Below are 25,127 nucleotides of genomic sequence, written 5' to 3'. Positions count from 1 at the left end.
ACACACACCCTGCACAGGACACTAGTCCATCACAAGAGACACACACACACTCTGGACAGGACACCAGTCCTTCACAGGACACACACACACACCATGGACAGGACACTAGTTCATCACAAGAGACACACACACACACCTTGGACAGGACACCAGTCCTTCACAGGACACACACACACCTTGGACAGAACACCAATCCTTCACAGGACGCGCACAGACACTCACACACCCTGGACAGGACACCAGTCCATCACAGGACACACACACAGACACATGCACACCCTGGACAGGACACCAGTCCATCACAGGACACGCACACCCTGGACAAGACATCAGTCCATCACAGGACACACACACACCCTGGACAGGACATCAGTCCATCACAGGACACACACACAGACACATGCACACCCTGGACAGGACACCAGTCCATCACAGGACACGCACACCCTGGACAAGACATCAGTCCATCACAGGACACACACACACCCTGGACAGGACACCAGTCCATCACAGGACACTCACACACCCTGGACAGGACACCAGTCCATCACAGGACACACACACAGACACATGCACACCCTGGACAGGACACCAGTCCATCACAGGACACGCACACCCTGGACAAGACATCAGTCCATCACAGGACACACACACACCCTGGACAGGACACCAGTCCATCACAAGACACACACACACCCTGGACAGGACACCAGTCCATCACAGGGCACACACACACACTCACACACCCTGGACAGGACACCAGTCCATCACAGGAAACCCACACACACACACTCACACACACACATGACCCAGAGGGCACTTTAACCCACCAGTATGTTTGTGTGGCCGGCGGGAGGAAAAGGGTTCAATTTCATCGATAGGGGTGACCACAGGGGGAGTGACCGCAGTGCAGGCTCAAAATGATCATGGGTGTAGCTCACAACCCAAGGCCTTGTTAACGAGATGTTTCTCTTTCCGCAAACACGTGATGAACGCCCTTCTGGGTTCCCCTGATGATAACGCCAGATCCTCTACCTTTATTTCCTCCACTCACAGCTGGGCCGATCGTAATCATGACGTGGAACCTCGGCCTCGCGCTGCTTTGCACAGGTCAGTGTCTCCTTTTCCTGCTCGCGTTCACAACTTGAATTGTTGTGCTGTTGTGCACCCTGTTCCCTCGCCTGGCAACACGAGCCGGAATTGCTACTGAGCTCACTCTGAATCCATCAGAATCCATCTGAGGAACCAGTCCTTAAAAGTCCATTTTGTAATCCCCCAACCAGAAGCCTGAAAGCACGGGTTTGTGGTCCGTTTGTGTCTCTGCCCTTGCCTTATGTCTGGGGTGCTGTCTGGGTGGAGTTTGCATGTTCTCCCCGTGTTTGTGTGGGTTTCCTCCCACAGTCCAGAGGCAGGCTGGTGAGTTAAATGTGTTCTGGGAAGACAAACCCTGGTTTGTGAGTGTGTTTGTGTTTGTGCCTGTGTGTGCGTGTCCTGTGATGGACTGGTGACCTGTCCAGGGTGTGTGTGTCCTGTGATGGACTGGTGTCCTGTCCAGGGTGTGTGAGTGTGTGTGTGTGTGTCCTGCGATGGACTGGTGTCCTGTCCAGGGTGTGTGTGTCCTGTGATGGACTGATGTCCTGTCCAGGGTGTGTGTGTGTGTCCTGTGATGGACTGGTGTCCTGTCCAGGGTGTGTGAGTGTGAGTGTGTGTGTGTTTGTGTGTCCTGTGATGGACTGGTGTCCTGTCCAGGGTGTGTGAGTGTGTGTGTGTTTGTGTGGCCTGTGATGGACTGATGTCCTGTCCAGGGTGTGTGAGTGTGTGTGTCCTGTGATGGACTGGGGTCCTGTCCAGTGTGTGTGTGTCCTGTGATGGACTGGTGTCCTGTCCAGGGTGTGTGTGTCTGTGTGTGTCCTGTGATGGACTGGTGACCTGTCCAGGGTGTGTGTGTCCTGTGATGGACTGATGTCCTGTCCAGGGTATGTGAGTGTGTGTGTGTCCTGTGATGGACTGGTGTCCTGTCCAGGGTGTGTGAGTGTGTGTATGTGTTTGTGTGGCCTGTGATGGACTGATGTCCTGTCCAGGGTGTGTGAGTGTGTGTGTGTGTCCTGTGATGGACTGGTGTTCTGTCCAGGGTGTGTGAGTGTGAGTGTGTGTATGTGTTTGTGTGGCCTGTGATGGACTGATGTCCTGTCCAGGGTGTGTGAGTGTGTGTGTCCTGTGATGGACTGGGGTCCTGTCCAGTGTGTGTGTGTCCTGTGATGGACTGGGGTCCTGTCCAGTGTGTGTGTGTCCTGTGATGGACTGGGGTCCTGTCCAGTGTGTGTGTGTCCTGTGATGGACTGGGGTCCTGTCCAGGGTGTGTGTTTGTGTGTGTTTGTGTGTGTTTGTGTGCGTGTGTGTGTGTGTCCTGTGATGGACTGGTGTCCCACCCAGGGCATATCCTGCCTTGTGCCTGTTGTTTGCCTGGATAAGCTCCAGCTCCTTCACGGACCTTAATTGGAAAAAGAGGATAAAAAATGTAGGGATGGATGGTATATAACTTCTGTTAACGTTAGAGGAATTATTTAACATCAGAAAGGCACTGATCTAGATATCCTCCTTGAGTGTACACAGAAATACATGAGAGAATTTCTGCGCTCATCTAACCCAGAGTCTGGTTACTTAGGATATGTAACACGTGACATCTTTTGTGAATGTTATTTGTTTTCAGATGTGTTTTATTTGCCACGATATCTCATAAATCCCACACCCCTGAACACAAAACGACGAGTGATATTCCAAACTCAGCCCTTTTAGCCCATTTGGTTGTCTGGTAGTAGTTAATCGATGGGAGGGGATCTCATTCAGCTGCGTCTGGAAAGAAGCCAGGGTAGCAGCTGGATGGCCAGCTTGTTCCATGCTCTCACCACTCTGTATGTAAAGAAGGGCTTCCAGAGGGGTTTTGAAAAGCGCTTCTGCATGGCTTTTTACGAGCGTGTCCTCTACTTTGTCTCTCGCGGTCAGATCTGCAGAAATCGGATGGATTGAGTCAGTGGATCTCTTCAGAACGGACAGTGAAACATGCTCCTGCTCTCGATCTCTCTCTCTCTGACATAACATAACATCACTTAATTGGCCCTATACAATGTCTTGCATGAGGAACTTGTCTTTTCGCAGACCCCAGCTGGCTCTCCATGAGACACACAGACAGGGAGAGAGAAGCTGGGGGTCAGAGCGCAGGGTACAGCGCCCCTGGAGCAGTTGGGGTTAAGGGCCTCGCTCAGGGGGCCCCAACGGAGTAGGATGCCTCTGCCGGCTGCGGGATTTGAACCTGCAAACCCTTCCAGCCACAGGCGCAGATCCTTAGCCACAGAGCCACCACTCCACCCTGACGTTCTGCTGATCCTGGTGTGTCCCCTGTGTCTGTGTCTCTCTCTCTCTCCAGGGCTCTGGGGTGTCCCCTCCTGCTGCGCTCGTCAGTATCACTTTGTGAACCTGGAGAAGAGCTGGACCGAAGCCCAGAGTTACTGCAGGGAGAACTACACTGACCTGGCTGTCATCGAGACCCAAGAGGACAACGAGCAGCTCCCCCAGCCTCCTGTGACGAACCTTTTGCCAAATTTTGGCTGGATTGGACTGTACCGGGACAAGTGGAGCTGGCGGTGGTCCATGGGGAACATCAGTCTTTATGGCCAGACTGGGTCTAATTTCACCAACTGGGGTTCAACAGAACCAGACAATGCTGGAGGGAAAGAAAATTGTGGGACCATGTCGTCTACCGGTTTCTGGGCTGACAGCCCCTGCAGTACTGCCCGTTTCTTCATTTGCTATCAAGGTGAGATAGGGGCTCTGTCCTTATTCAGCTGCTGTGCTGTTATGCTGCTACAGCTGGAATATCAGTCATGGTCCGTGGGAGTCCTTAGAGCTGGAACAGGTCGGTTAGTGAGCCGGCAGCAAACAGGCAGAGCACCATCCAGAATTGTAGTCAGGAAACGAGTTCAGAGGTCAGAGCCAGAGAGGACACAGCCAAGTTACAGCGAAGCAGATCACAAGTAAAAGCCAAAGCCGGACTCCAAACAGGAGAGGGGAAACACCAGTGGCTCAGAGCAAAACGCCACGACAGAGCGCAGAGCACAGCCCTACCAGGCCTGAAACAGCCCGCTTCACCTGGAGGCTGGGGATGCCGTGGTCCGTCCCAGGTGAAGCAGGCTTCCTGACAAGTTGGGTTTTCCGACCGACAGGACCGGCGACCACAGTAGAGCCGGCTTCCTCCATAGCGCCCCCCTTGAGGACATGCACGTGAAACAAAAGAAAGGGGGGGGGGGGAATGAGTTCATGGGTCCTGGGTGAGATTCTGGAGTGGGTCCCTTTCTGGGTGCAGCTTGCATGTTCACCCCAGGTCTCCTGGGAACTGGTATCTCTACATTGTGTGCTTGTGCCCTCTGATAGGTTGTCCAGAGTATACAGCCCTCCCAGGCTCATTCAACTCATGCAGAAGATTTGCAGTGGCCAGGAAAAATGGCTTTCTGACACCGGATAGACGGAAAGATTCCCCAAAAATATGTCGGAAAGTAGGAGTGACAGGACAGGGGCGTGGAATGAGAGAAGTGCACTAAAGCGTTTTAGTTGTATTATTCCCCCCCCACAGCGTTGAATACGGAAAATCCGTCCTGCTGAAATACATAATCAATACATAGTGCTGAAAGGTTGATTGCTGAAAGTTCTCCAGATGTTTGCGCTTGGTGTTGATGTACTGGGGAGAGATCCTTTTGCTGCAATCTACCTGCTGTGATTCTAATATTATAATAATAATAATTATAATAAAGAAGAGAGCCCAGGCGCATTGCAGTACTGCGATCCGATGAATTATTGACAATGAGGTCTGGGTGCTGGTCTGTCCTCATAGACTCCGGAGATCCGGCAGAGAGCTACTTCCTGATCAACGCGAGCAAGAACTTTTTCGAAGCCCAGAGGTACTGCCGGGAGCACCACACGGACCTGGCCAGCGTGAGGAACCGGAGCGAGAACGAGGCGGTCCGGCTGACGGCGCGGAATAACTCGGTGTGGATCGGCCTGTTCAACGCGCCCTGGAAGTGGTCGAGCCCGAGCAACTCCACTTTCCGCAACTGGGATCAGAACCAACCCGACAACTCTGGCGGAAACGAGAATTGTGCCGCCCTGGCCCTAACGGGCTCCGCCAGGGGGCGCTGGAGCGATATAGGCTGTGCCAAGAAGTTCCCCTTCTTCTGCTTCAGCGGTGAGTTGACAGGAGGGAGTCAGGACAGAGCTGGTGTGTCGCACGTCTCCCATCATCCAGGAAAAACCTCACTCGTCCCCATTGGTGTGGCGCCGTAGAGCACAGGGCGAAGTCTCTATGGTTTTTATATCACCAGCAGCCATGTCGCAGCTCCCAGCTGGCAGCCCCCCCCCCCCCCACTGGAGCTCAGCAGGTGTGAGCCTGGTCAGTACCTGGAGGGGAGACCTCCTGGGAAAAACTAAGGCTGCTGCTGGGAGAGGTGTGAGTGGGGCCAGCAGGGGGCGCTCACCCTGCGGTCCGTGTGGGTCCTGATGCCCCAGTATAGTGACGGGGACACTGGACTGTAAAAAGGCTCCGTCCTTTGGATGAGACGTAAAACCGAGGTCCTGACTCTCTGTGGTCATTAAAAGTCCCAGGGCGTTTCTCGAGAAGAGTAGGGGTGTAACCCCGGCGTACTGCCCAAATTTCTCATTGGCCCTTACCAATCATGGCCTCCTAATAACCCCCCTCTCTGAACTGGCTTCATCCCTCTGCTCTCCTCCCCACTGAGAGCTGGTGTGTGGGGAGCGTTCTGGCGCACTATGGCTGCCGTCGCATCATCCAGGTGGGGGCTGCACATTGGTGGCGGTAGTGGGATTCCCCATGACCTGTAAAGCGCTTTGAGTGGAGTGTCCAGAAAAGCGCTATATAAGTGTCAGCAATTGTTAGTAGTAGCAGTATTATTTACCTGTGTCTCCCCAGACAACAGAGTGGTGATGAAGGTGACAGTCAGCCTGGATAAAGGGCTGAATCCTAATGACGCAGCAGTGAGTGAATTCCTCTTAAACCAGGTAGGTGCTGCCAGCCTTCAGAGCCAGGAATCCTGATCAGGGTTTTTACGTGCTCGAGTGCGATAGAGTCTGCACAGGGCTCATGTCTAACCTGGGTTAAGAGAGACCCCACTGAGTGTATCGAGTTGGCTAGTGTACAGTGTGTAGAATTATATATCTATAAAAATAAAGACAGTTTGAATATTACTGGATCAGTGTACAGTGTGGAGAATTATATATCTATAATAATAAAGACAGTTTGAATATTACTGATCAGTGTACAGTGTGTAAAGTTATATATCTATAATGATCAGGGCTGTGTGAGTATTACTGGATCAGTGTACAGTGTGGAGAACTATATATCTATAATGATCAGAACTGTGTGAATATTACTGGACCAGTGTACAGTGTGGAGAATTATATATCTATAATGATCAGGACTGTGTGAATATCACTGGATCAGTGTACAGTGTGGAGAATTATATATCTATAATGATCAGGGCTGTGTGAATATTACTGGATCAGTGTACAGTGTGGAGGATTATATATCTATCATGATCAGGACTGTGTGAATATTACTGGACCAGTGTACAGTGTGTAGAATTATATATCATGATCAGGACTGTGTGAATATTACTGGATCAGTGTACAGTGTGGAGAATTATATATCTATAATGATCGGGACTGTGTGAATATTACTGGATCAGTGTACAGTGAGGAAAATTATATATCTATCATGATCAGGACTGTGTGAGTATTACTGGATCAGTGTACAGTGTGTAGAATTATATATCATGATCAGGACTGTGTGAATATTACTGGATCAGTGTACAGTGTGGAGAATTATATATCTATAATGATCGGGACTGTGTGAATATTACTGGATCAGTGTACAGTGAGGAGAATTATATATCTATCATGATCAGGACTGTGTGAGTATTACTGGATCAGTGTACAGACTGTACTAGTTACACTCAGGGTGATGGATCAGTATTGCTGGCTGGTGCTCCAGTCCAGATCCAGCCCTGCTCTCAGGCAGGCTGTGCTGTTCTTCTCTGTCCAGATGAGGGGGCTGCTGTCCAGGCACACTGGGATGGACAGAACCAGTTTGAAATGGAAAAAGCAGAAGGATGGGCTGGTTTTCTACTCTGAGCAGGAAGCGCAAGGTGAGATATGGGCCTCCAGTTTCACTGTGATGCCGTAGAGTTTAAGCTGTGTGTCTGTGTGTAAAGGCTTGTGCAAAACGTAGGTAGTTCTGCTCATGAGAGTCTTTCTAGAAAGAGTATGTGACATTTTGGGCTAAATAGAAACAGGAAAGCACAATTTTGTTAGTTAAAACTATATTTCATATGTGCCCATTTATTTTTTGTACTGAAATATATGCCACACAATTCGCAATGTTAATGGTGACATTTTATTCTGGTGTATTAATTAACCTGTGAAATGCTCGTGTGTCAGAGCAGGTAGAAATGATACGTTTGATTTTCTGATTTGTTCTCTGGAGCAGCCTTCTGAAATTAACTATCTACATCAGCTCCATTTGTATAATAAACATTTCTGTACAGTATGTGTGTGATGCCCAGCTCTGTCAGTCCAGAGTGTGTGTGTGTGTGTGTGTGTGTGTGTGTGTGTGTGTGTGTGTGTGTGTGTGTGTGTGTGTGTGTGTGTGTGTGTGTGTGTGTGATGTCCAGCTCTCTCAGTCCAGAGTGTGTGTGTGATGTCCAGCTCTCTCAGTCCAGTGTGTGTTTGTGTGTGTGATGTCCAGCTCTCTCAGTCCAGTGTGTGTTTGTGTGTGTGATGTCCAGCTCTCTCAGAACAGAGTGTGTGTGTGTGTGATGTCCAGCTCTCTCAGTCCAGAGTGTGTGTGATGTCCAGCTCTCTCAGAACAGAGTGTGTGTGTGTGTAATGTCCAGCTCTCTCAGTCCAGAGTGTGTGTGATGCCAAGCTCTCTCAGTCCAGTGTGTGTATGATGCCAAGCTCTATTAGTACAGTCAGTATCAGTATACTAACTGTGATGATGTGTCCTCACAGGGCAGTGTGACTACAGTGGAAACTGGGCTCCAGTCTGACCAGCAGAGTTTCTCCACTCAGGCTGTACCGAATTCCTCTGTGATCTTTTACAGCAACCTGTTTTTGTCTTTATAATGCAATTTCTATCTGCTCTGTATAAGTATAAGCTCTGTATAAGCTGTAATTATCAGTAACTCTTCACCAGTGCTGTACAGTATGGTGCCCATGAGAGTAATTAATTTAGTCTGCTTAACAGAGTTTTAACCATTAATGTTCGGTACCTATTGTCAGATCCACATATTTTTAAAGACCGTCTATAAATTTTATTCTGCTAGACAAGTAATTTATTGTTAGAATTTGGACTTCAAACACATTTTCACAATTTAAGTAATTCAGGTGATGGATATGGGGAGAGATCCTAATGTTTTAAGACTTGAAAGCTACTGTTAAGCCTTTCTTTACCTGGTACTGCTATTTCTACTAAATTAATTCAGTAATATTTTATTGAATATTCGTAGATGTATACACCTGGATGTTCCTGTTTGGGAGTGTATTTATGCTATGAGCTGCGTTTTCTTGAACTTGTCTCTGAATGCCAATATGCGCTGTCACATAGAGGATAGTTGTTAACATTTTCTTTCATCTGAACCAATGACACAAATAAAATTGCAGATTGCCGTCAATACCTTTCAGTCCTCCTTGTTATATTCATCTCCAATACAGATGGAACAGAGCGGTGGCTCTGTGGCTCAGGATCTGCGCCTGTGGCTGGAAGGGTTTGCCGGTTCGAATCCCACAGCCGGCAGAGGAATCCTACTCTGTTGGGCCCCTGTGCAAGGCCCTGAACCCCAGCTGCTCCAGGGGTGCTGTACAATGGCCGACCCTGCGCTCTGACCCCCCAGCTTCTCTCTCCCTGTCTGTGTGTCTCATGGAGAGCAAGCTGGGGTCTGTGAAAAGACAAATTCCTCATGCAAGAAATTGTATAGGGCCAATTAAGTGATCTGATCACTTCACCATCTACCATCTCTTTACTGCACCATCTACTGTGAATATAAATACAGAGACACATTACTGCACCATCTACTGTGAGTATAAATACACTGATCATTACTGCACCATCTACTGTGAGTATAAATACACTGATCATTACTGCACCATCTACTGTGAATATAAATACAGAGACACATTACTGCACCATCTACTGTGAGTATAAATACACTGATCATTACTGCACCATCTACTGTGAATATAAATACAGAAACACATTACTGCACCATCTACTGTGAGTATAAATACACTGATCATTACTGCACCATCTACTGTGAGTATAAATACACTGATCATTACTGCACCATCTACTGTGAATATAAATACAGAGACACATTACTGCACCATCTACTGTGAGTATAAATACACTGATCATTACTGCACCATCTACTGTGTATATAAATACAGAAACACATTACTGCACCATCTACTGTGAGTATAAATACACTGATCATTACTGCACCATCTACTGTGAGTATAAATACACTGATCATTACTGCACCATCTACTGTGAATATAAATACAGAGACACATTACTGCACCATCTACTGTGAGTATAAATACACTGATCATTACTGCACCATCTACTGTGAGTATAAATACAGTGATCATTACTGCACCATCAACTGTGAGTAGAAATACTGAGACACATTACTGCACCATCTACTGTGAGTATAAATACACTGATCATTAGTGCACCATCGACTGTGAGTATAAATACACTGATCATTACTGCACCATCTACTGTGAGTATAAATACACTGATCATTACTGCACCATCTACTGTGAATATAAATACAGAGACACATTACTGCACCATCTACTGTGAGTATAAATACACTGATCATTACTGCACCATCTACTGTGAGTATAAATACAGTGATCATTACTGCACCATCAACTGTGAGTAGAAATACTGAGACACATTACTGCACCATCTACTGTGAGTATAAATACACTGATCATTACTGCACCATCGACTGTGAGTATAAATACACTGATCATTACTGCACCATCTACTGTGAGTATAAATACAGTGATCATTACTGCACCATCTACTGTGAGTATAAATACAGAGACACATTTCTCTATTTTGTTTAATTCATGAGTTTACAGGCAAGTAACAGAGCCTTATTCAAGCAAACAACATAAAACAAACTGCAGTTTCCTTCTAATGACATTGAACCCGTGATTTGAATGGGTGACTCGCAAAACACCGATATGATTTAAATATCTGGGGTGGCGGCCGACCTGCGATTTGAATCGCCGTGGGCGGATTTGCCTTTGTGTGTTTGTGGGATCTCAATCGTGCTGCCATAAATTGAGGCAAGACGAAACACAGAGCCATTTTCAGAGCCATCCGGGCTGGGCACGGGTCCGCTCGGATCAGCAGGAGGAGGAGGCGGGGAGCCGATCAGACACTACCCAGCTCTGACAGGTCGGTGTGAGCACACATCACACAGCCGGAGAGAGAGACGGCTTTCAGCCCCGAAGACCCCGAAGGCAGAGATTACGTCAACACAGGAGGGGGTAAGTTCTACGCGGACAAAGCAAGCGGATCTTCCGAGCGCGTTTCGGTGAGATGCGGGAAGGTGAGTCGTTAAATAAATCACCGGAATTGACAGGAGAGGACGTTAAGGCCTTATCATGACCTGCTGCCTTCGTGACTTCGGTCAAGGGTAGACAGAGACAGTCGCAGGCAGCCTGGAGTGGTGATGATGGACAGCTCGGTCCAAGAGGCTGCAGGAGCCTCCAGTCTGAAGCTCATGGCAGGGACGCAGTCCATCCATGTGGAGACGCCTTCAGCTCGGTGATGGTTGTTACTGAAGTGGCAGGTGGCTGGACATGAGCCAGCAGCCACGTCACCCTGCCACTCACAACTGGCAACACACTGGAGCTCAGCAGGTGGGAGCCTGGTCAGTACCTGGATGGGGAGACCTCCTGGGAAAAACTCAGGTTGCTGCTGGGAGAGGGGTTAGTGGGGCCAGCAGGGGGCGCTCACCCTGTGGTCTGTGTGGGTCCTAATGCCCCAGTATAGTGACGGGGGACACTGGACTGTAAACAGGCGCCGTCCTTCGGATGAGACGTAAAACCGAGGTCCTGACTCTCTGCGGTCATTAAAAATCCCAAATTTCCCATCGGCAAGAAATTGTATAGGGCCAATAAAGTGATCTTATAAAAAAAAAAATCCAAAACAGAGTCCAATGGGAAGATCCAAGAGGAAGGCAAAAAGCCCCAAGGAGGACGGACAGGATTAAAAACCGGAGCGGGATCGGGTGGAGGGCCGGGGGGGGGGGAGGGGAAACAGGACCAGACGCTCAGATCCCGGACTCACCTGGTACGGGAACCAGTGCAGAGCCCGGAAGGGAGCGGGGGGCGTCTGGCTTTTAAGGTGCACAAAATCAAGTCCCAAGTGAAAAGCGCCCCTAAGGGGGAGGGACTACTATCGCGACCTCGCTTTGTCCTGAGGCTGAGACGCCCTCGCAGCGTCCCTCTCAAATGCCTCGGCTCTTCCTGACTTGTAACTGCGGCCTCTGCTGGTTTTCATTCCGTTTTTTGCTGGCGCCTGGCCGGCTGAATCCGTACGTCACACTGTCCCTATGTGGGGAACGCCGGCTGAATTGACCTGCCAAAAGACCCCGAACGCTCCCGCTGGCTGGAGCACAGATGCTGCTCCCCTTCCCGATCTGGGACAGAACGCGTCCCCGGTCCGCCGCCGAAACACGTACGGACGGCACGGCCCAGCTATACGACAGATGCTAGAAAACGGCTCTGTGCTTCGGCTTCCCTCAGTTCACGGCAGGGCGGATTAGATCCCACAGACAGGCAAAGGCAAGTCCGCCCGGGCAATTCGGAAGAAGTCGGCCGCCACCCAGGATATTGCGATCATATCGGTGTTTTGCTAGTCACCCATTCAAATCACGGGTTCAATGTCATATGGGGGGAAGGGGGTGTCCCGCCGGGTCCTGTGTGTGCTCAGCATGTTGCGATCAAAAATGCTCTACAGACTGGAAGACGCCTTGACATTGGTAGAGGCGACAACGGGGAGTTACGTCAGGACACATCCGTCCGATCACGGCTGCTTCTGACGACCGCGGACTTTGTGATCAACGCCCTGCTGGGTTCCAGTGAAGATCCTCTGTTTGCAGCTGGGGGCGTCATGGACTGGAGAATCCGGCTCGCCCTGCTTTACACAGGTCGGTGTCTCCTTGGTTCCCCGTGTTGACGTTTTTTCCCAGTCGTGCGTTTGAAACGCCCCCCCCCCCCCCCCCAGCACATCGCTTCCCGCTGGCGGCCACTGGTTCATACTGGTCGGTTCTGCAGACAGCCTCTGGGTCTGACTGGGATTCTTCACAGTGGACAGTGACAATGGACACAATGGACAATGCTCTCTCTCTCTCTCTCTCTGTGATGTTCGGCTGATCCTGGTGTGTGTCCCCTGTGTGTGTGTGTCTCTCTCTCCAGGGCTCTGGGGTGTCCCCTCCCGCTGCGCTCGTCAGTATCACTTTGTGAGCCTGGAGAAGAGCTGGACCGAAGCCCAGAGTTACTGCAGGGCGAACTACACTGACCTGGCTGTGATTGACAGCCCAGAGGACAACGAGCGGCTCCTCCAGACTGCGGGGAATCCTGTTCAATATGCCGGCTGGATAGGACTGTATTGGGACCAGTGGAGCTGGCGGTGGTCCATGGGGAACATCAGTCTTTACAGCCAGACCAGGTCTAATTTCACCAGCTGGGCTACAGGAGAGCCAGACAACTTTATGGGTCACGAAAACTGTGTGGTCTTGAGAACTACAGGGTTTTGGCATGACAATGATTGCAGCATCACCTTTCCCTTCATTTGCTATGGAGGTGAGTTTTACGTTTGGTCCCTTTTCTCATTTCTAGCTATGAAACAAACACAAAACAGACAGTCGAACGGCTGCCCCAGAGTGCACTGCTGCCTCAACGTCGGCGAGGCCTTGGGGCCCTTCTGGACCTGATCTGATTGGTGGGCTTTGCCTGTTCTCCCTTTCCCGGGTTCGCTCTGCCCACCCCAAACATCGGGTGAATGAGGGAAGCGTTTCCCCCCACGGCATTCTGGGAAATGCGGGCCACACAAGACACTCCGTCTTCTTTGGAGTCCCTCCCTCCAAAGGCCCTCCCTCTGGGTCAGCCACCGTTGCAGAAGCGTGCCGAAAAACTCACTAGCGTGTGCCCAGTGATGTCCCGGGGCTCTCTGATACAAAGCGCTTCTGATCGTGCAAGGATGGAAGAGGGTCGTGGGCGTTTTTGAAATGGGGGGGTGTGTCCAGTGTGGAGGCGGGGCAAAGGGCGGTGCGTTGCCCCTAGCAACCACAGCTGATTGGCTGATTAAGGACGAGCTGCAGCTGTAAGGGCCCCACACTGAGCACCTCCCCGGAGGGGCGCGCAGACTCCCCGCAAGGGGAGAACCTTCCAGAGACAGTCCCGGAGGGGCCAGGTATCGCCGCCGCCCACGAGGTCGTTGGCCGTTTCTTTGCTGTATTGAGGTCCTGCAGGTTCCGTTTTGTACCCTTGCTAGCGGAAGGGAAGAAGCTTTTTCTAAGTCTCACCTGCCGTGACTCTTGCGCGTAGTTTAATTCACGTCCGACAGCCGCTTCATGTCGAAGAACCCCTTCCTGCGCGTGGCGGTACCATGACTTCTTGGGGCTGGGTTGTCCTTGCAGAAGCTGGAGACCCGCGGGAGAGATACTTCCTCATCAAAACATCGGCCAACTTCACCGCAGCCCAGAGGTACTGCCGGGAGCACCACACGGACCTGGCCAGCGCGAGGAACCGGAGCGAGAACGAGGAGATCCTACTGACGGCGCAGGGTAACTACGTCTGGATCGGCCTGTTCATGGAGCCCTGGAAGTGGTCGGGCCCGAGCTACTCCGCTTTCTACAACTGGGATCAGAACCAACCCGACAATTCTGGCGGAAACGAGAATTGTGCCGCCCTGGCCCTAACGGGCTCCACCAGGGGGCGTTGGAGCGATATAGGCTGTGCCAAGAAGTTCTCCTTCTTCTGCTTCAGCGGTGAGTTGACAGGAGGGAGTCAGGACAGAGCTGGTGTGTCGCACGTCTCCCATCATCCAGGAAAAACCTCACTCGTCCCCATTGGTGTGGCGCCGTAGAGCACAGGGTGAAGTCTCTATGGTTTTTATATCACCAGCAGCCATGTCACCCTGCAGCTCCCAGCTGGCAGCCCCACTGGAGCTCAGCAGGTGGGAGCCTGGTCAGTACCTGGAGGGGGAGACCTCCTGGGAAAAACTAAGGCTGCTGCTGGGAGAGGTGTGAGTGGGGCCAGCAGGGGGCGCTCACCCTGCGGTCTGTGTGGGTCCTGATGCCCCAGTATAGTGACGGGGACACTATACTGTAAACAGGCGCCGTCCTTCAGATGAGACGTAAAACTGAGGTCCTGACTCTCTGTGGTCATTAAAAATCCCAGGGCATCTCTCGAAAAGAGTAGGGGTGTCACCCCGGTGTCCTGGCCAAATTTCCCATTGGCCCTTACCAATCATGGCCTCCTAATAACCCCCCTCTCTGAACTGGCTTCATCCCTCTGCTCTCCTCCCCACTGAGAGCTGCTGTGTGCTGAGCGGACTGGAGCGTCATCCAGGTGGGGGCTGCACACTGGTGGCGGTAGTGGGATTCCCCGTGACCCGTAAAGCGCTTTGAGTGGACACACGAACATCATCTAGGAAAGCTCTCACTCTTCACCCTTCCTTGCTCTTCACCCATCCTTGCGAGCAAAGCGCTCCCCCCCCCCCCGCTGGTAGCAGCAGGGAATGATCACGCCGACACTGAAATCAGAGGCCGATCACCGATCTTCAGCCTCCCAGGCATTTGCAGGCAGGCCGACCGTGCCCTCTCTCTGGGCAAGTCAGAGAGCTGTCAGACCGTTAATTCCCGCGCGTGTTTCTTCTCCCGGGGGCAGGATCTGAGAGACATGAAAGACGAGAGGCTGTCTTTCATGTCTTTCCCTGTGTGTCTACAGAGAACAGAGCGGTGCTGAGGGTGAGGATCAGCCTGGATGAAGGGCTGAACCCTAATGATCCTGGAGTGAGAGAATTCCTCTTAAACCAGGTAGGTGCTACATGTATCACTGAACTCATCTATATCTACATCTACATCTATATCTATATCTATATCTGTATCTGTATTCATTTGACATTGTGTGTGATAGTACTGTGTCTCTACACAGCGTGTGCTGGTTATAATCAGGATGATGTGCAATATTGCCAGATGACAGAAATCCTAATAATTGAAAAGGAGCAATGTGTTTATAGTGAGACTCCGCAGTGCCAGTGCTCAGTATGGGGAATTATAGATCCATCATGATCAGGGTTGTGTGAGTATTACTGGATCAGTGTACAGTGAGGAGAATTATATATCTATCATGATCAGGACTGTGTGAGTATTACTGGATCAGTGTACAGTGTGTAGAATTATATATCATGATCAGGACTGTGTGAATATTACTGGATCAGTGTACAGTGTGGAGAATTATATATCTATAATGATCGGGACTGTGTGAATATTACTGGATCAGTGTACAGTGAGGAGAATTATATATCTATCATGATCAGGACTGTGTGAGTATTACTGGATCAGTGTACAGACTGTACTAGTTACACTCAGGGTGATGGATCAGTATTGCTGGCTGGTGCTCCAGTCCAGATCCAGCCCTGCTCTCAGGCAGGCTGTGCTGTTCTTCTCTGTCCAGATGAGGGGGCTGCTGTCCAGGCACACTGGGATGGACAGAACCAGTTTGAAATGGAAAAAGCAGAAGGATGGGCTGGTTTTCTACTCTGAGCAGGAAGCGCAAGGTGAGATATGGGCCTCCAGTTTCACTGTGATGCCGTAGAGTTTAAGCTGTGTGTCTGTGTGTAAAGGCTTGTGCAAAACGTAGGTAGTTCTGCTCATGAGAGTCTTTCTAGAAAGAGTATGTGACATTTTGGGCTAAATAGAAACAGGAAAGCACAATTTTGTTAGTTAAAACTATATTTCATATGTGCCCATTTATTTTTTGTACTGAAATATATGCCACACAATTCGCAATGTTAATGGTGACATTTTATTCTGGTGTATTAATTAACCTGTGAAATGCTCGTGTGTCAGAGCAGGTAGAAATGATACGTTTGATTTTCTGATTTGTTCTCTGGAGCAGCCTTCTGAAATTAACTATCTACATCAGCTCCATTTGTATAATAAACATTTCTGTACAGTATGTGTGTGATGCCCAGCTCTGTCAGTCCAGAGTGTGTGTGTGTGTGTGTGTGTGTGTGTGTGTGTGTGTGTGTGATGTCCACCTCTCTCAGTCCAGAGTGTGTGTGTGATGTCCAGCTCTCTCAGTCCAGTGTGTGTTTGTGTGTGTGATGTCCAGCTCTCTCAGTCCAGTGTGTGTTTGTGTGTGTGATGTCCAGCTCTCTCAGAACAGAGTGTGTGTGTGTGATGTCCAGCTCTCTCAGTCCAGAGTGTGTGTGATGTCCAGCTCTCTCAGAACAGAGTGTGTGTGTGTGTAATGTCCAGCTCTCTCAGTCCAGAGTGTGTGTGATGTCCAGCTCTCTCAGTCCAGTGTGTGTATGATGCCAAGCTCTATTAGTACAGTCAGTATCAGTATACTAACTGTGATGATGTGTCCTCACAGGGCAGTGTGACTACAGTGGAAACTGGGCTCCAGTCTGACCAGCAGAGTTTCTCCACTCAGGCTGTACCGAATTCCTCTGTGATCTTTTACAGCAACCTGTTTTTGTCTTTATAATGCAATTTCTATCTGCTCTGTATAAGTATAAGCTCTGTATAAGCTGTAATTATCAGTAACTCTTCACCAGTGCTGTACAGTATGGTGCCCATGAGAGTAATTAATTTAGTCTGCTTAACAGAGTTTTAACCATTAATGTTCGGTACCTATAGTCAGATCCACATATTTTTAAAGACCGTCTATAAATTTTATTCTGCTAGACAAGTAATTTATTGTTAGAATTTGGACTTCAAACACATTTTCACAATTTAAGTAATTCAGGTGATGGATATGGGGAGAGATCCTAATGTTTTAAGACTTGAAAGCTACTGTTAAGCCTTTCTTTACCTGGTACTGCTATTTCTACTAAATTAATTCAGTAATATTTTATTGAATATTCGTAGATGTATACACCTGGATGTTCCTGTTTGGGAGTGTATTTATGCTATGAGCTGCGTTTTCTTGAACTTGTCTCTGAATGCCAATATGCGCTGTCACATAGAGGATAGTTGTTAACATTTTCTTTCATCTGAACCAATGACACAAATAAAATTGCAGATTGCCATCAATACCTTTCAGTCCTCCTTGTTATATTCATCTCCAATACAGATGGAACAGAGCGGTGGCTCTGTGGCTCAGGATCTGCGCCTGTGGCTGGAAGGGTTTGCCGGTTCGAATCCCACAGCCGGCAGAGGAATCCTACTCTGTTGGGCCCCTGTGCAAGGCCCTGAACCCCAGCTGCTCCAGGGGTGCTGTACAACGGCCGACCCTGCGCTCTGACCCCCCAGCTTCTCTCTCCCTGTCTGTGTGTCTCATGGAGAGCAAGCTGGGGTCTGTGAAAAGACAAATTCCTCATGCAAGAAATTGTATAGGGCCAATTAAGTGATCTGATCACTTCACCATCTACCATCTCTTTACTGCACCATCTACTGTGAATATAAATACAGAGACACATTACTGCACCATCTACTGTGAGTATAAATACACTGATCATTACTGCACCATCTACTGTGAATATAAATACAGAGACACATTACTGCACCATCTACTGTGAGTATAAATACACTGATCATTACTGCACCATCTACTGTGAATATAAATACAGAAACACATTACTGCACCATCTACTGTGAGTATAAATACACTGATCATTACTGCACCATCTACTGTGAGTATAAATACACTGATCATTACTGCACCATCTACTGTGAATATAAATACAGAGACACATTACTGCACCATCTACTGTGAGTATAAATACACTGATCATTACTGCACCATCTACTGTGTATATAAATACAGAAACACATTACTGCACCATCTACTGTGAGTATAAATACACTGATCATTACTGCACCATCTACTGTGAGTATAAATACACTGATCATTACTGCACCATCTACTGTGAATATAAATACAGAGACACATTACTGCACCATCTACTGTGAGTATAAATACACTGATCATTACTGCACCATCTACTGTGAGTATAAATACAGTGATCATTACTGCACCATCAACTGTGAGTAGAAATACTGAGACACATTACTGCACCATCTACTGTGAGTATAAATACACTGATCATTACTGCACCATCGACTGTGAGTATAAATACACTGATCATTACTGCACCATCTACTGTGAGTATAAATACAGTGATCATTACTGCACCATCTACTGTGAGTATAAATACAGAGACACATTTCTCTATTTTGTTTAATTCATGAGTTTACAGGCAAGTAACAGAGCCTTATTCAAGCAAACAACATAAAACAAACTGCAGTTTCCTTCTAATGACATTGAACCCGTGATTTGAATGGGTGACTCGCAAAACACCGATATGATTTAAATATCTGGGGTGGCGGCCGACCTGCGATTTGAATCGCCGTGGGCGGATTTGCCTTTGTGTGTTTGTGGGATCTCAATCGTGCTGCCATAAATTGAGGCAAGACGAAACACAGAGCCATTTTCAGAGCCATCCGGGCTGGGCACGGGTCCGCTCGGATCAGCAGGAGGAGGAGGCGGGGAGCCGATCAGACACTACCCAGCTCTGACAGGTCGGTGTGAGCACACATTACACAGCCGGAGAGAGAGACGGCTTTCAGCCCCGAAGACCCCGAAGGCAGAGATTACGTCAACACAGGAGGGGGTAAGTTCTACGCGGACAAAGCAAGCGGATCTTCCGAGCGCGTTTCGGTGAGATGCGGGAAGGTGAGTCGTTACATAAATCACCGGAATTGACAGGAGAGGACGTTAAGGCCTTATCATGACCTGCTGCCTTCGTGACTTCGGTCAAGGGTAGACAGAGACAGTCGCAGGCAGCCTGGAGTGGTGATGATGGACAGCTCGGTCCAAGAGGCTGCAGGAGCCTCCAGTCTGAAGCTCATGGCAGGGACGCAGTCCATCCATGTGGAGACGCCTTCAGCTCGGTGATGGTTGTTACTGAAGTGGCAGGTGGCTGGACATGAGCCAGCAGCCACGTCACCCTGCCACTCACAACTGGCAACACACTGGAGCTCAGCAGGTGGGAGCCTGGTCAGTACCTGGATGGGGAGACCTCCTGGGAAAAACTCAGGTTGCTGCTGGGAGAGGGGTTAGTGGGGCCAGCAGGGGGCGCTCACCCTGTGGTCTGTGTGGGTCCTAATGCCCCAGTATAGTGACGGGGGACACTGGACTGTAAACAGGCGCCGTCCTTCGGATGAGACGTAAAACCGAGGTCCTGACTCTCTGCGGTCATTAAAAATCCCAAATTTCCCATCGGCAAGAAATTGTATAGGGCCAATAAAGTGATCTTATAAAAAAAAAAATCCAAAACAGAGTCCAATGGGAAGATCCAAGAGGAAGGCAAAAAGCCCCAAGGAGGACGGACAGGATTAAAAACCGGAGCGGGATCGGGTGGAGGGCCGGGGGGGGGGAGGGGAAACAGGACCAGACGCTCAGATCCCGGACTCACCTGGTACGGGAACCAGTGCAGAGCCCGGAAGGGAGCGGGGGGCGTCTGGCTTTTAAGGTGCACAAAATCAAGTCCCAAGTGAAAAGCGCCCCTAAGGGGGAGGGACTACTATCGCGACCTCGCTTTGTCCTGAGGCTGAGATGCCCTCGCAGCGTCCCTCTCAAATGCCTCGGCTCTTCCTGACTTGTAACTGCGGCCTCTGCTGGTTTTCATTCCGTTTTTTGCTGGCGCCTGGCCGGCTGAATCCGTACGTCACACTGTCCCTATGTGGGGAACGCCGGCTGAATTGACCTGCCAAAAGACCCCGAACGCTCCCGCTGGCTGGAGCACAGATGCTGCTCCCCTTCCCGATCTGGGACAGAACGCGTCCCCGGTCCGCCGCCGAAACACGTACGGACGGCACGGCCCAGCTATACGACAGATGCTAGAAAACGGCTCTGTGCTTCGGCTTCCCTCAGTTCACGGCAGGGCGGATTAGATCCCACAGACAGGCAAAGGCAAGTCCGCCCGGGCAATTCGGAAGAAGTCGGCCGCCACCCAGGATATTGCGATCATATCGGTGTTTTGCTAGTCACCCATTCAAATCACGGGTTCAATGTCATATGGGGGGAAGGGGGTGTCCCGCCGGGTCCTGTGTGTGCTCAGCATGTTGCGATCAAAAATGCTCTACAGACTGGAAGACGCCTTGACATTGGTAGAGGCGACAACGGGGAGTTACGTCAGGACACATCCGTCCGATCACGGCTGCTTCTGACGACCGCGGACTTTGTGATCAACGCCCTGCTGGGTTCCAGTGAAGATCCTCTGTTTGCAGCTGGGGGCGTCATGGACTGGAGAATCCGGCTCGCCCTGCTTTACACAGGTCGGTGTCTCCTTGGTTCCCCGTGTTGACGTTTTTTCCCAGTCGTGCGTTTTAAACGCCCCCCCCCCCAGCACATCGCTTCCCGCTGGCGGCCACTGGTTCATACTGGTCGGTTCTGCAGACAGCCTCTGGGTCTGACTGGGATTCTTCACAGTGGACAGTGACAATGGACACAATGGACAATGGACAATGCTCTCTCTCTCTCTGTGATGTTCGGCTGATCCTGGTGTGTGTCCCCTGTGTGTGTGTGTCTCTCTCTCCAGGGCTCTGGGGTGTCCCCTCCCGCTGTGCTCGTCAGTATCACTTTGTGAGCCTGGAGAAGAGCTGGACCGAAGCCCAGAGTTACTGCAGGGCGAACTACACTGACCTGGCTGTGATTGACAGCCCAGAGGACAACGAGCGGCTCCTCCAGACTGCGGGGAATCCTGTTCAATATGCCGGCTGGATAGGACTGTATTGGGACCAGTGGAGCTGGCGGTGGTCCATGGGGAACATCAGTCTTTACAGCCAGACCAGGTCTAATTTCACCAGCTGGGCTACAGGAGAGCCAGACAACTTTATGGGTCACGAAAACTGTGTGGTCTTGAGAACTACAGGGTTTTGGCATGACAATGATTGCAGCATCACCTTTCCCTTCATTTGCTATGGAGGTGAGTTTTACGTTTGGTCCCTTTTCTCATTTCTAGCTATGAAACAAACACAAAACAGACAGTCGAACGGCTGCCCCAGAGTGCACTGCTGCCTCAACGTCGGCGAGGCCTTGGGGCCCTTCTGGACCTGATCTGATTGGTGGGCTTTGCCTGTTCTCCCTTTCCCGGGTTCGCTCTGCCCACCCCAAACATCGGGTGAATGAGGGAAGCGTTTCCCCCCACGGCATTCTGGGAAATGCGGGCCACACAAGACACTCCGTCTTCTTTGGAGTCCCTCCCTCCAAAGGCCCTCCCTCTGGGTCAGCCACCGTTGCAGAAGCGTGCCGAAAAACTCACTAGCGTGTGCCCAGTGATGTCCCGGGGCTCTCTGATACAAAGCGCTTCTGATCGTGCAAGGATGGAAGAGGGTCGTGGGCGTTTTTGAAATGGGGGGGGGGGTGTGTCCAGTGTGGAGGCGGGGCAAAGGGCGGTGCGTTGCCCCTAGCAACCACAGCTGATTGGCTGATTAAGGACGAGCTGCAGCTGTAAGGGCCCCACACTGAGCACCTCCGCGGAGGGATGCGCAGACTCACCGCAAGGGGAGAACCTTCCAGAGACAGTCCCGGAGGGGCCAGGTATCGCCGCCGCCCACGAGGTCGTTGGCCGTTTCTTTGCTGTATTGAGGTCCTGCAGGTTCCGTTTTGTACCCTTGCTAGCGGAAGGGAAGAAGCTTTTTCTAAGTCTCACCTGCCGTGACTCTTGCGCGTAGTTTAATTCACGTCCGACAGCCGCTTCATGTCGAAGAACCCCTTCCTGCGCGTGGCGGTACCATGACTTCTTGGGGCTGGGTTGTCCTTGCAGAAGCTGGAGACCCGCGGGAGAGATACTTCCTCATCAAAACATCGGCCAACTTCACCGCAGCCCAGAGGTACTGCCGGGAGCACCACACGGACCTGGCCAGCGCGAGGAACCGGAGCGAGAACGAGGAGATCCTACTGACGGCGCAGGGTAACTACGTCTGGATCGGCCTGTTCATGGAGCCCTGGAAGTGGTCGGGCCCGAGCTACTCCGCTTTCTACAACTGGGATCAGAACCAACCCGACAATTCTGGCGGAAACGAGAATTGTGCCGCCCTGGCCCTAACGGGCTCCACCAGGGGGCGTTGGAGCGATATAGGCTGTGCCAAGAAGTTCTCCTTCTTCTGCTTCAGCGGTGAGTTGACAGGAGGGAGTCAGGACAGAGCTGGTGTGTCGCACGTCTCCCATCATCCAGGAAAAACCTCACTCGTCCCCATTGGTGTGGCGCCGTAGAGCACAGGGTGAAGTCTCTATGGTTTTTATATCACCAGCAGCCATGTCACCCTGCAGCTCCCAGCTGGCAGCCCCACTGGAGCTCAGCAGGTGGGAGCCTGGTCAGTACCTGGAGGGGGAGACCTCCTGGGAAAAACTAAGGCTGCTGCTGGGAGAGGTGTGAGTGGGGCCAGCAGGGGGCGCTCACCCTGCGGTCTGTGTGGGTCCTGATGCCCCAGTATAGTGACGGGGACACTATACTGTAAACAGGCGCCGTCCTTCAGATGAGACGTAAAACTGAGGTCCTGACTCTCTGTGGTCATTAAAAATCCCAGGGCATCTCTCGAAAAGAGTAGGGGGTGTAACCCCGGTGTCCTGGCCAAATTTCCCATTGGCCCTTACCAATCATGGCCTCCTAATAACCCCCCTCTCTGAACTGGCTTCATCCCTCTGCTCTCCTCCCCACTGAGAGCTGCTGTGTGCTGAGCGGACTGGAGCGTCATCCAGGTGGGGGCTGCACACTGGTGGCGGTAGTGGGATTCCCCGTGACCCGTAAAGCGCTTTGAGTGGACACACGAACATCATCTAGGAAAGCTCTCACTCTTCACCCTTCCTTGCTCTTCACCCATCCTTGCGAGCAAAGCGCCTCCCCCCCCCCCCCCTGCTGGTAGCAGCAGGGAATGATCACGCCGACACTAAAATCAGAGGCCGATCACCGATCTTCAGCCTCCCAGGCATTTGCAGGCAGGCCGACCGTGCCCTCTCTCTGGGCAAGTCAGAGAGCTGTCAGACCGTTAATTCCCGCGCGTGTTTCTTCTCCCGGGGGCAGGATCTGAGAGACATGAAAGACGAGAGGCTGTCTTTCATGTCTTTCCCTGTGTGTCTACAGAGAACAGAGCGGTGCTGAGGGTGAGGATCAGCCTGGATGAAGGGCTGAACCCTAATGATCCTGGAGTGAGAGAATTCCTCTTAAACCAGGTAGGTGCTACATGTATCACTGAACTCATCTATATCTACATCTACATCTATATCTATATCTATATCTGTATCTGTATTCATTTGACATTGTGTGTGATAGTACTGTGTCTCTACACAGCGTGTGCTGGTTATAATCAGGATGATGTGCAATATTGCCAGATGACAGAAATCCTAATAATTGAAAAGGAGCAATGTGTTTATAGTGAGACTCCGCAGTGCCAGTGCTCAGTATGGGGAATTATAGATCCATCATGATCAGGGTTGTGTGAGTATTACTGGATCAGTGTACAGTGTGGAGAATTATGTATCTGTAATGATCAGGACTGTGTGAATATTACTGGATCAGTGTACAGTGTGGAGAATTATATATCTATAATGATCAGGACTGTGTGAATATTACTGGATCAGTGTACAGACTGTACTAGTTACACTCAGGGTGATGGATCAGTATTGCTGGCTGGTGCTCCAGTCCAGATCCAGCCCTGCTCTCAGGCAGTCTGTGCTGTTCTTCTCTGTCCAGATGACGGGGCTGCTGTCCAGGCACACTGGGATGGACAGAACCAGTTTGAAATGGAAGGAGCAGAAGGATGGGCTGGTTTTCCACCCTGAGGAAGGAGAAGGTGAGATATGGGCCTCCAGTGTCCCACAATCCCTGTAGTGTCTCTGCGTGCGGCTGTAGAGTTAGAGTTGTTGATGTGAAATTGAAAGGGCAGACATTTGTCGAATAGAGTCTTTCTGTATCTGAAAGAGTATGTGACATTTCTGATCAATTAGAAACTGGAAACCTTAACCAATCGTGGGATCCTAATAATCCCCCCTCTCTGAACTGGCTTCATCACTCTGCTCTCCTCCCCGCTGAGAGCTGCTGTGTGGGGAGCGTTCTGGCGCACTATGGCTGCCGTCGCATCATCCAGGTGGGGGCTGCACATTGGTGGTGGTAGTGGGATTCCCCCTGACCTGTAAAGCGTTTTGAGTGGAGCGTCCAGAAAAGCGCTATATAAGTGTAAGCAATTATTATTATTAATTATTTTGCATATTCTCCAGCTCTTTGTGATGCCTTGCCTCTTTCAGTTAAGTACCCTACTATAAGTGCAGAGCATAATGTCTACTCCTATCAATGAGCATCCTTATCCTTATCCTTATTCTTTTTTTCAGCATGGAATAAACCTACTACTTGTTCCTATCAATGAGTGCTTGTATTGTCTATCAGTTTGAGTATTGCTTTGTGTGTAGTGACCATCTATCAGAAATGCTTGTCTCCGTGTTTTGCTGGTGAAATGGTCTAACTGATGATGATGATGTGCGCTCTGTCCACAGGGCAGTGTGACTCCAGTGGAGAGTGAGTTCCAGTCCCACACCAGAGACTTCACAGTCAGGTCGTTTGGCATTTCTCGGGAATGACTTGTCTTTTCTCTGAGAGATTCCTGATTTTTTTTTTTTGGGGGGGGTCTTTAAAATAGGTTTTCTGACTGTTTTAGTCTTTGAGCAGAAGCTGTCATTCTTATCCTTACTGCATGCAAGAACAGCTCCATAGTATAGCTCAAGAGCATTGGTGTCTTATTGAATGC

At 50.2% G+C, this 25,127-nt stretch overlaps 3 protein-coding genes across 3 annotated transcripts; all 3 read left to right on the top strand.

Moving 5' to 3' along the window:
* The first annotated feature begins 1,073 nt into the window (after window positions 1–1,073).
* LOC148813388 (putative C-type lectin domain family 20 member A) lies at window positions 1,074–8,114 on the top strand. Its single transcript, XM_088908366.1, has 6 exons — window positions 1,074–1,110; window positions 3,425–3,814; window positions 4,886–5,236; window positions 5,978–6,066; window positions 7,109–7,211; window positions 8,077–8,114. The coding sequence occupies exons 1-6, from the start codon at window positions 1,074–1,076 to the stop codon at window positions 8,112–8,114; spliced, it is 1,008 nt and encodes a 335-aa protein (XP_088764492.1).
* A 2,801-nt stretch (window positions 8,115–10,915) lies between these two features.
* Window positions 10,916–16,793, top strand: LOC148813387 (C-type mannose receptor 2-like). Its single transcript, XM_088907978.1, has 8 exons — window positions 10,916–10,937; window positions 11,301–11,440; window positions 12,110–12,299; window positions 12,568–12,954; window positions 13,791–14,141; window positions 15,103–15,191; window positions 15,832–15,934; window positions 16,756–16,793. The coding sequence occupies exons 1-8, from the start codon at window positions 10,916–10,918 to the stop codon at window positions 16,791–16,793; spliced, it is 1,320 nt and encodes a 439-aa protein (XP_088764104.1).
* A 2,256-nt stretch (window positions 16,794–19,049) lies between these two features.
* LOC148813386 (C-type mannose receptor 2-like) lies at window positions 19,050–24,902 on the top strand. The gene is made up of 8 exons (XM_088907977.1): window positions 19,050–19,059; window positions 19,151–19,277; window positions 20,500–20,663; window positions 20,927–21,313; window positions 22,154–22,504; window positions 23,471–23,559; window positions 24,080–24,179; window positions 24,877–24,902. The coding sequence occupies exons 1-8, from the start codon at window positions 19,050–19,052 to the stop codon at window positions 24,900–24,902; spliced, it is 1,254 nt and encodes a 417-aa protein (XP_088764103.1).
* The last annotated feature ends 225 nt before the right edge of the window (window positions 24,903–25,127 follow it).

The sequence above is a fragment of the Atractosteus spatula genome, assembly GCF_055471065.1.
Source record: "Atractosteus spatula isolate fAtrSpa1 chromosome 10 unlocalized genomic scaffold, fAtrSpa1.hap1 SUPER_10_unloc_1, whole genome shotgun sequence".
NCBI lineage: Eukaryota > Metazoa > Chordata > Actinopteri > Semionotiformes > Lepisosteidae > Atractosteus > Atractosteus spatula.
Note: the sequence above shows the minus strand (reverse complement) of the source record. Positions and strands in the feature narration are given on the sequence as shown.

Coding starts and splice junctions, on each gene's coding strand:
- LOC148813386 (XM_088907977.1), top strand. Junction 21,314..22,153: donor TCCCTTCATTTGCTATGGAG/GTGAGTTTTACG, acceptor TTGTCCTTGCAG/AAGCTGGAGACCCGCGGGAG. Junction 24,180..24,876: donor CCACCCTGAGGAAGGAGAAG/GTGAGATATGGG, acceptor CTCTGTCCACAG/GGCAGTGTGACTCCAGTGGA.
- LOC148813388 (XM_088908366.1), top strand. CDS start 1,074: ATGACGTGGAACCTCGGCCTCGCGCTGCTTTGCACAG. Junction 1,111..3,424: donor CCTCGCGCTGCTTTGCACAG/GTCAGTGTCTCC, acceptor CTCTCTCTCCAG/GGCTCTGGGGTGTCCCCTCC. Junction 3,815..4,885: donor TTTCTTCATTTGCTATCAAG/GTGAGATAGGGG, acceptor CTGTCCTCATAG/ACTCCGGAGATCCGGCAGAG.
- LOC148813387 (XM_088907978.1), top strand. CDS start 10,916: ATGGTTGTTACTGAAGTGGCAG. Junction 10,938..11,300: donor GGTTGTTACTGAAGTGGCAG/GTGGCTGGACAT, acceptor AATCCAAAACAG/AGTCCAATGGGAAGATCCAA. Junction 14,142..15,102: donor CTCCTTCTTCTGCTTCAGCG/GTGAGTTGACAG, acceptor GTGTGTCTACAG/AGAACAGAGCGGTGCTGAGG.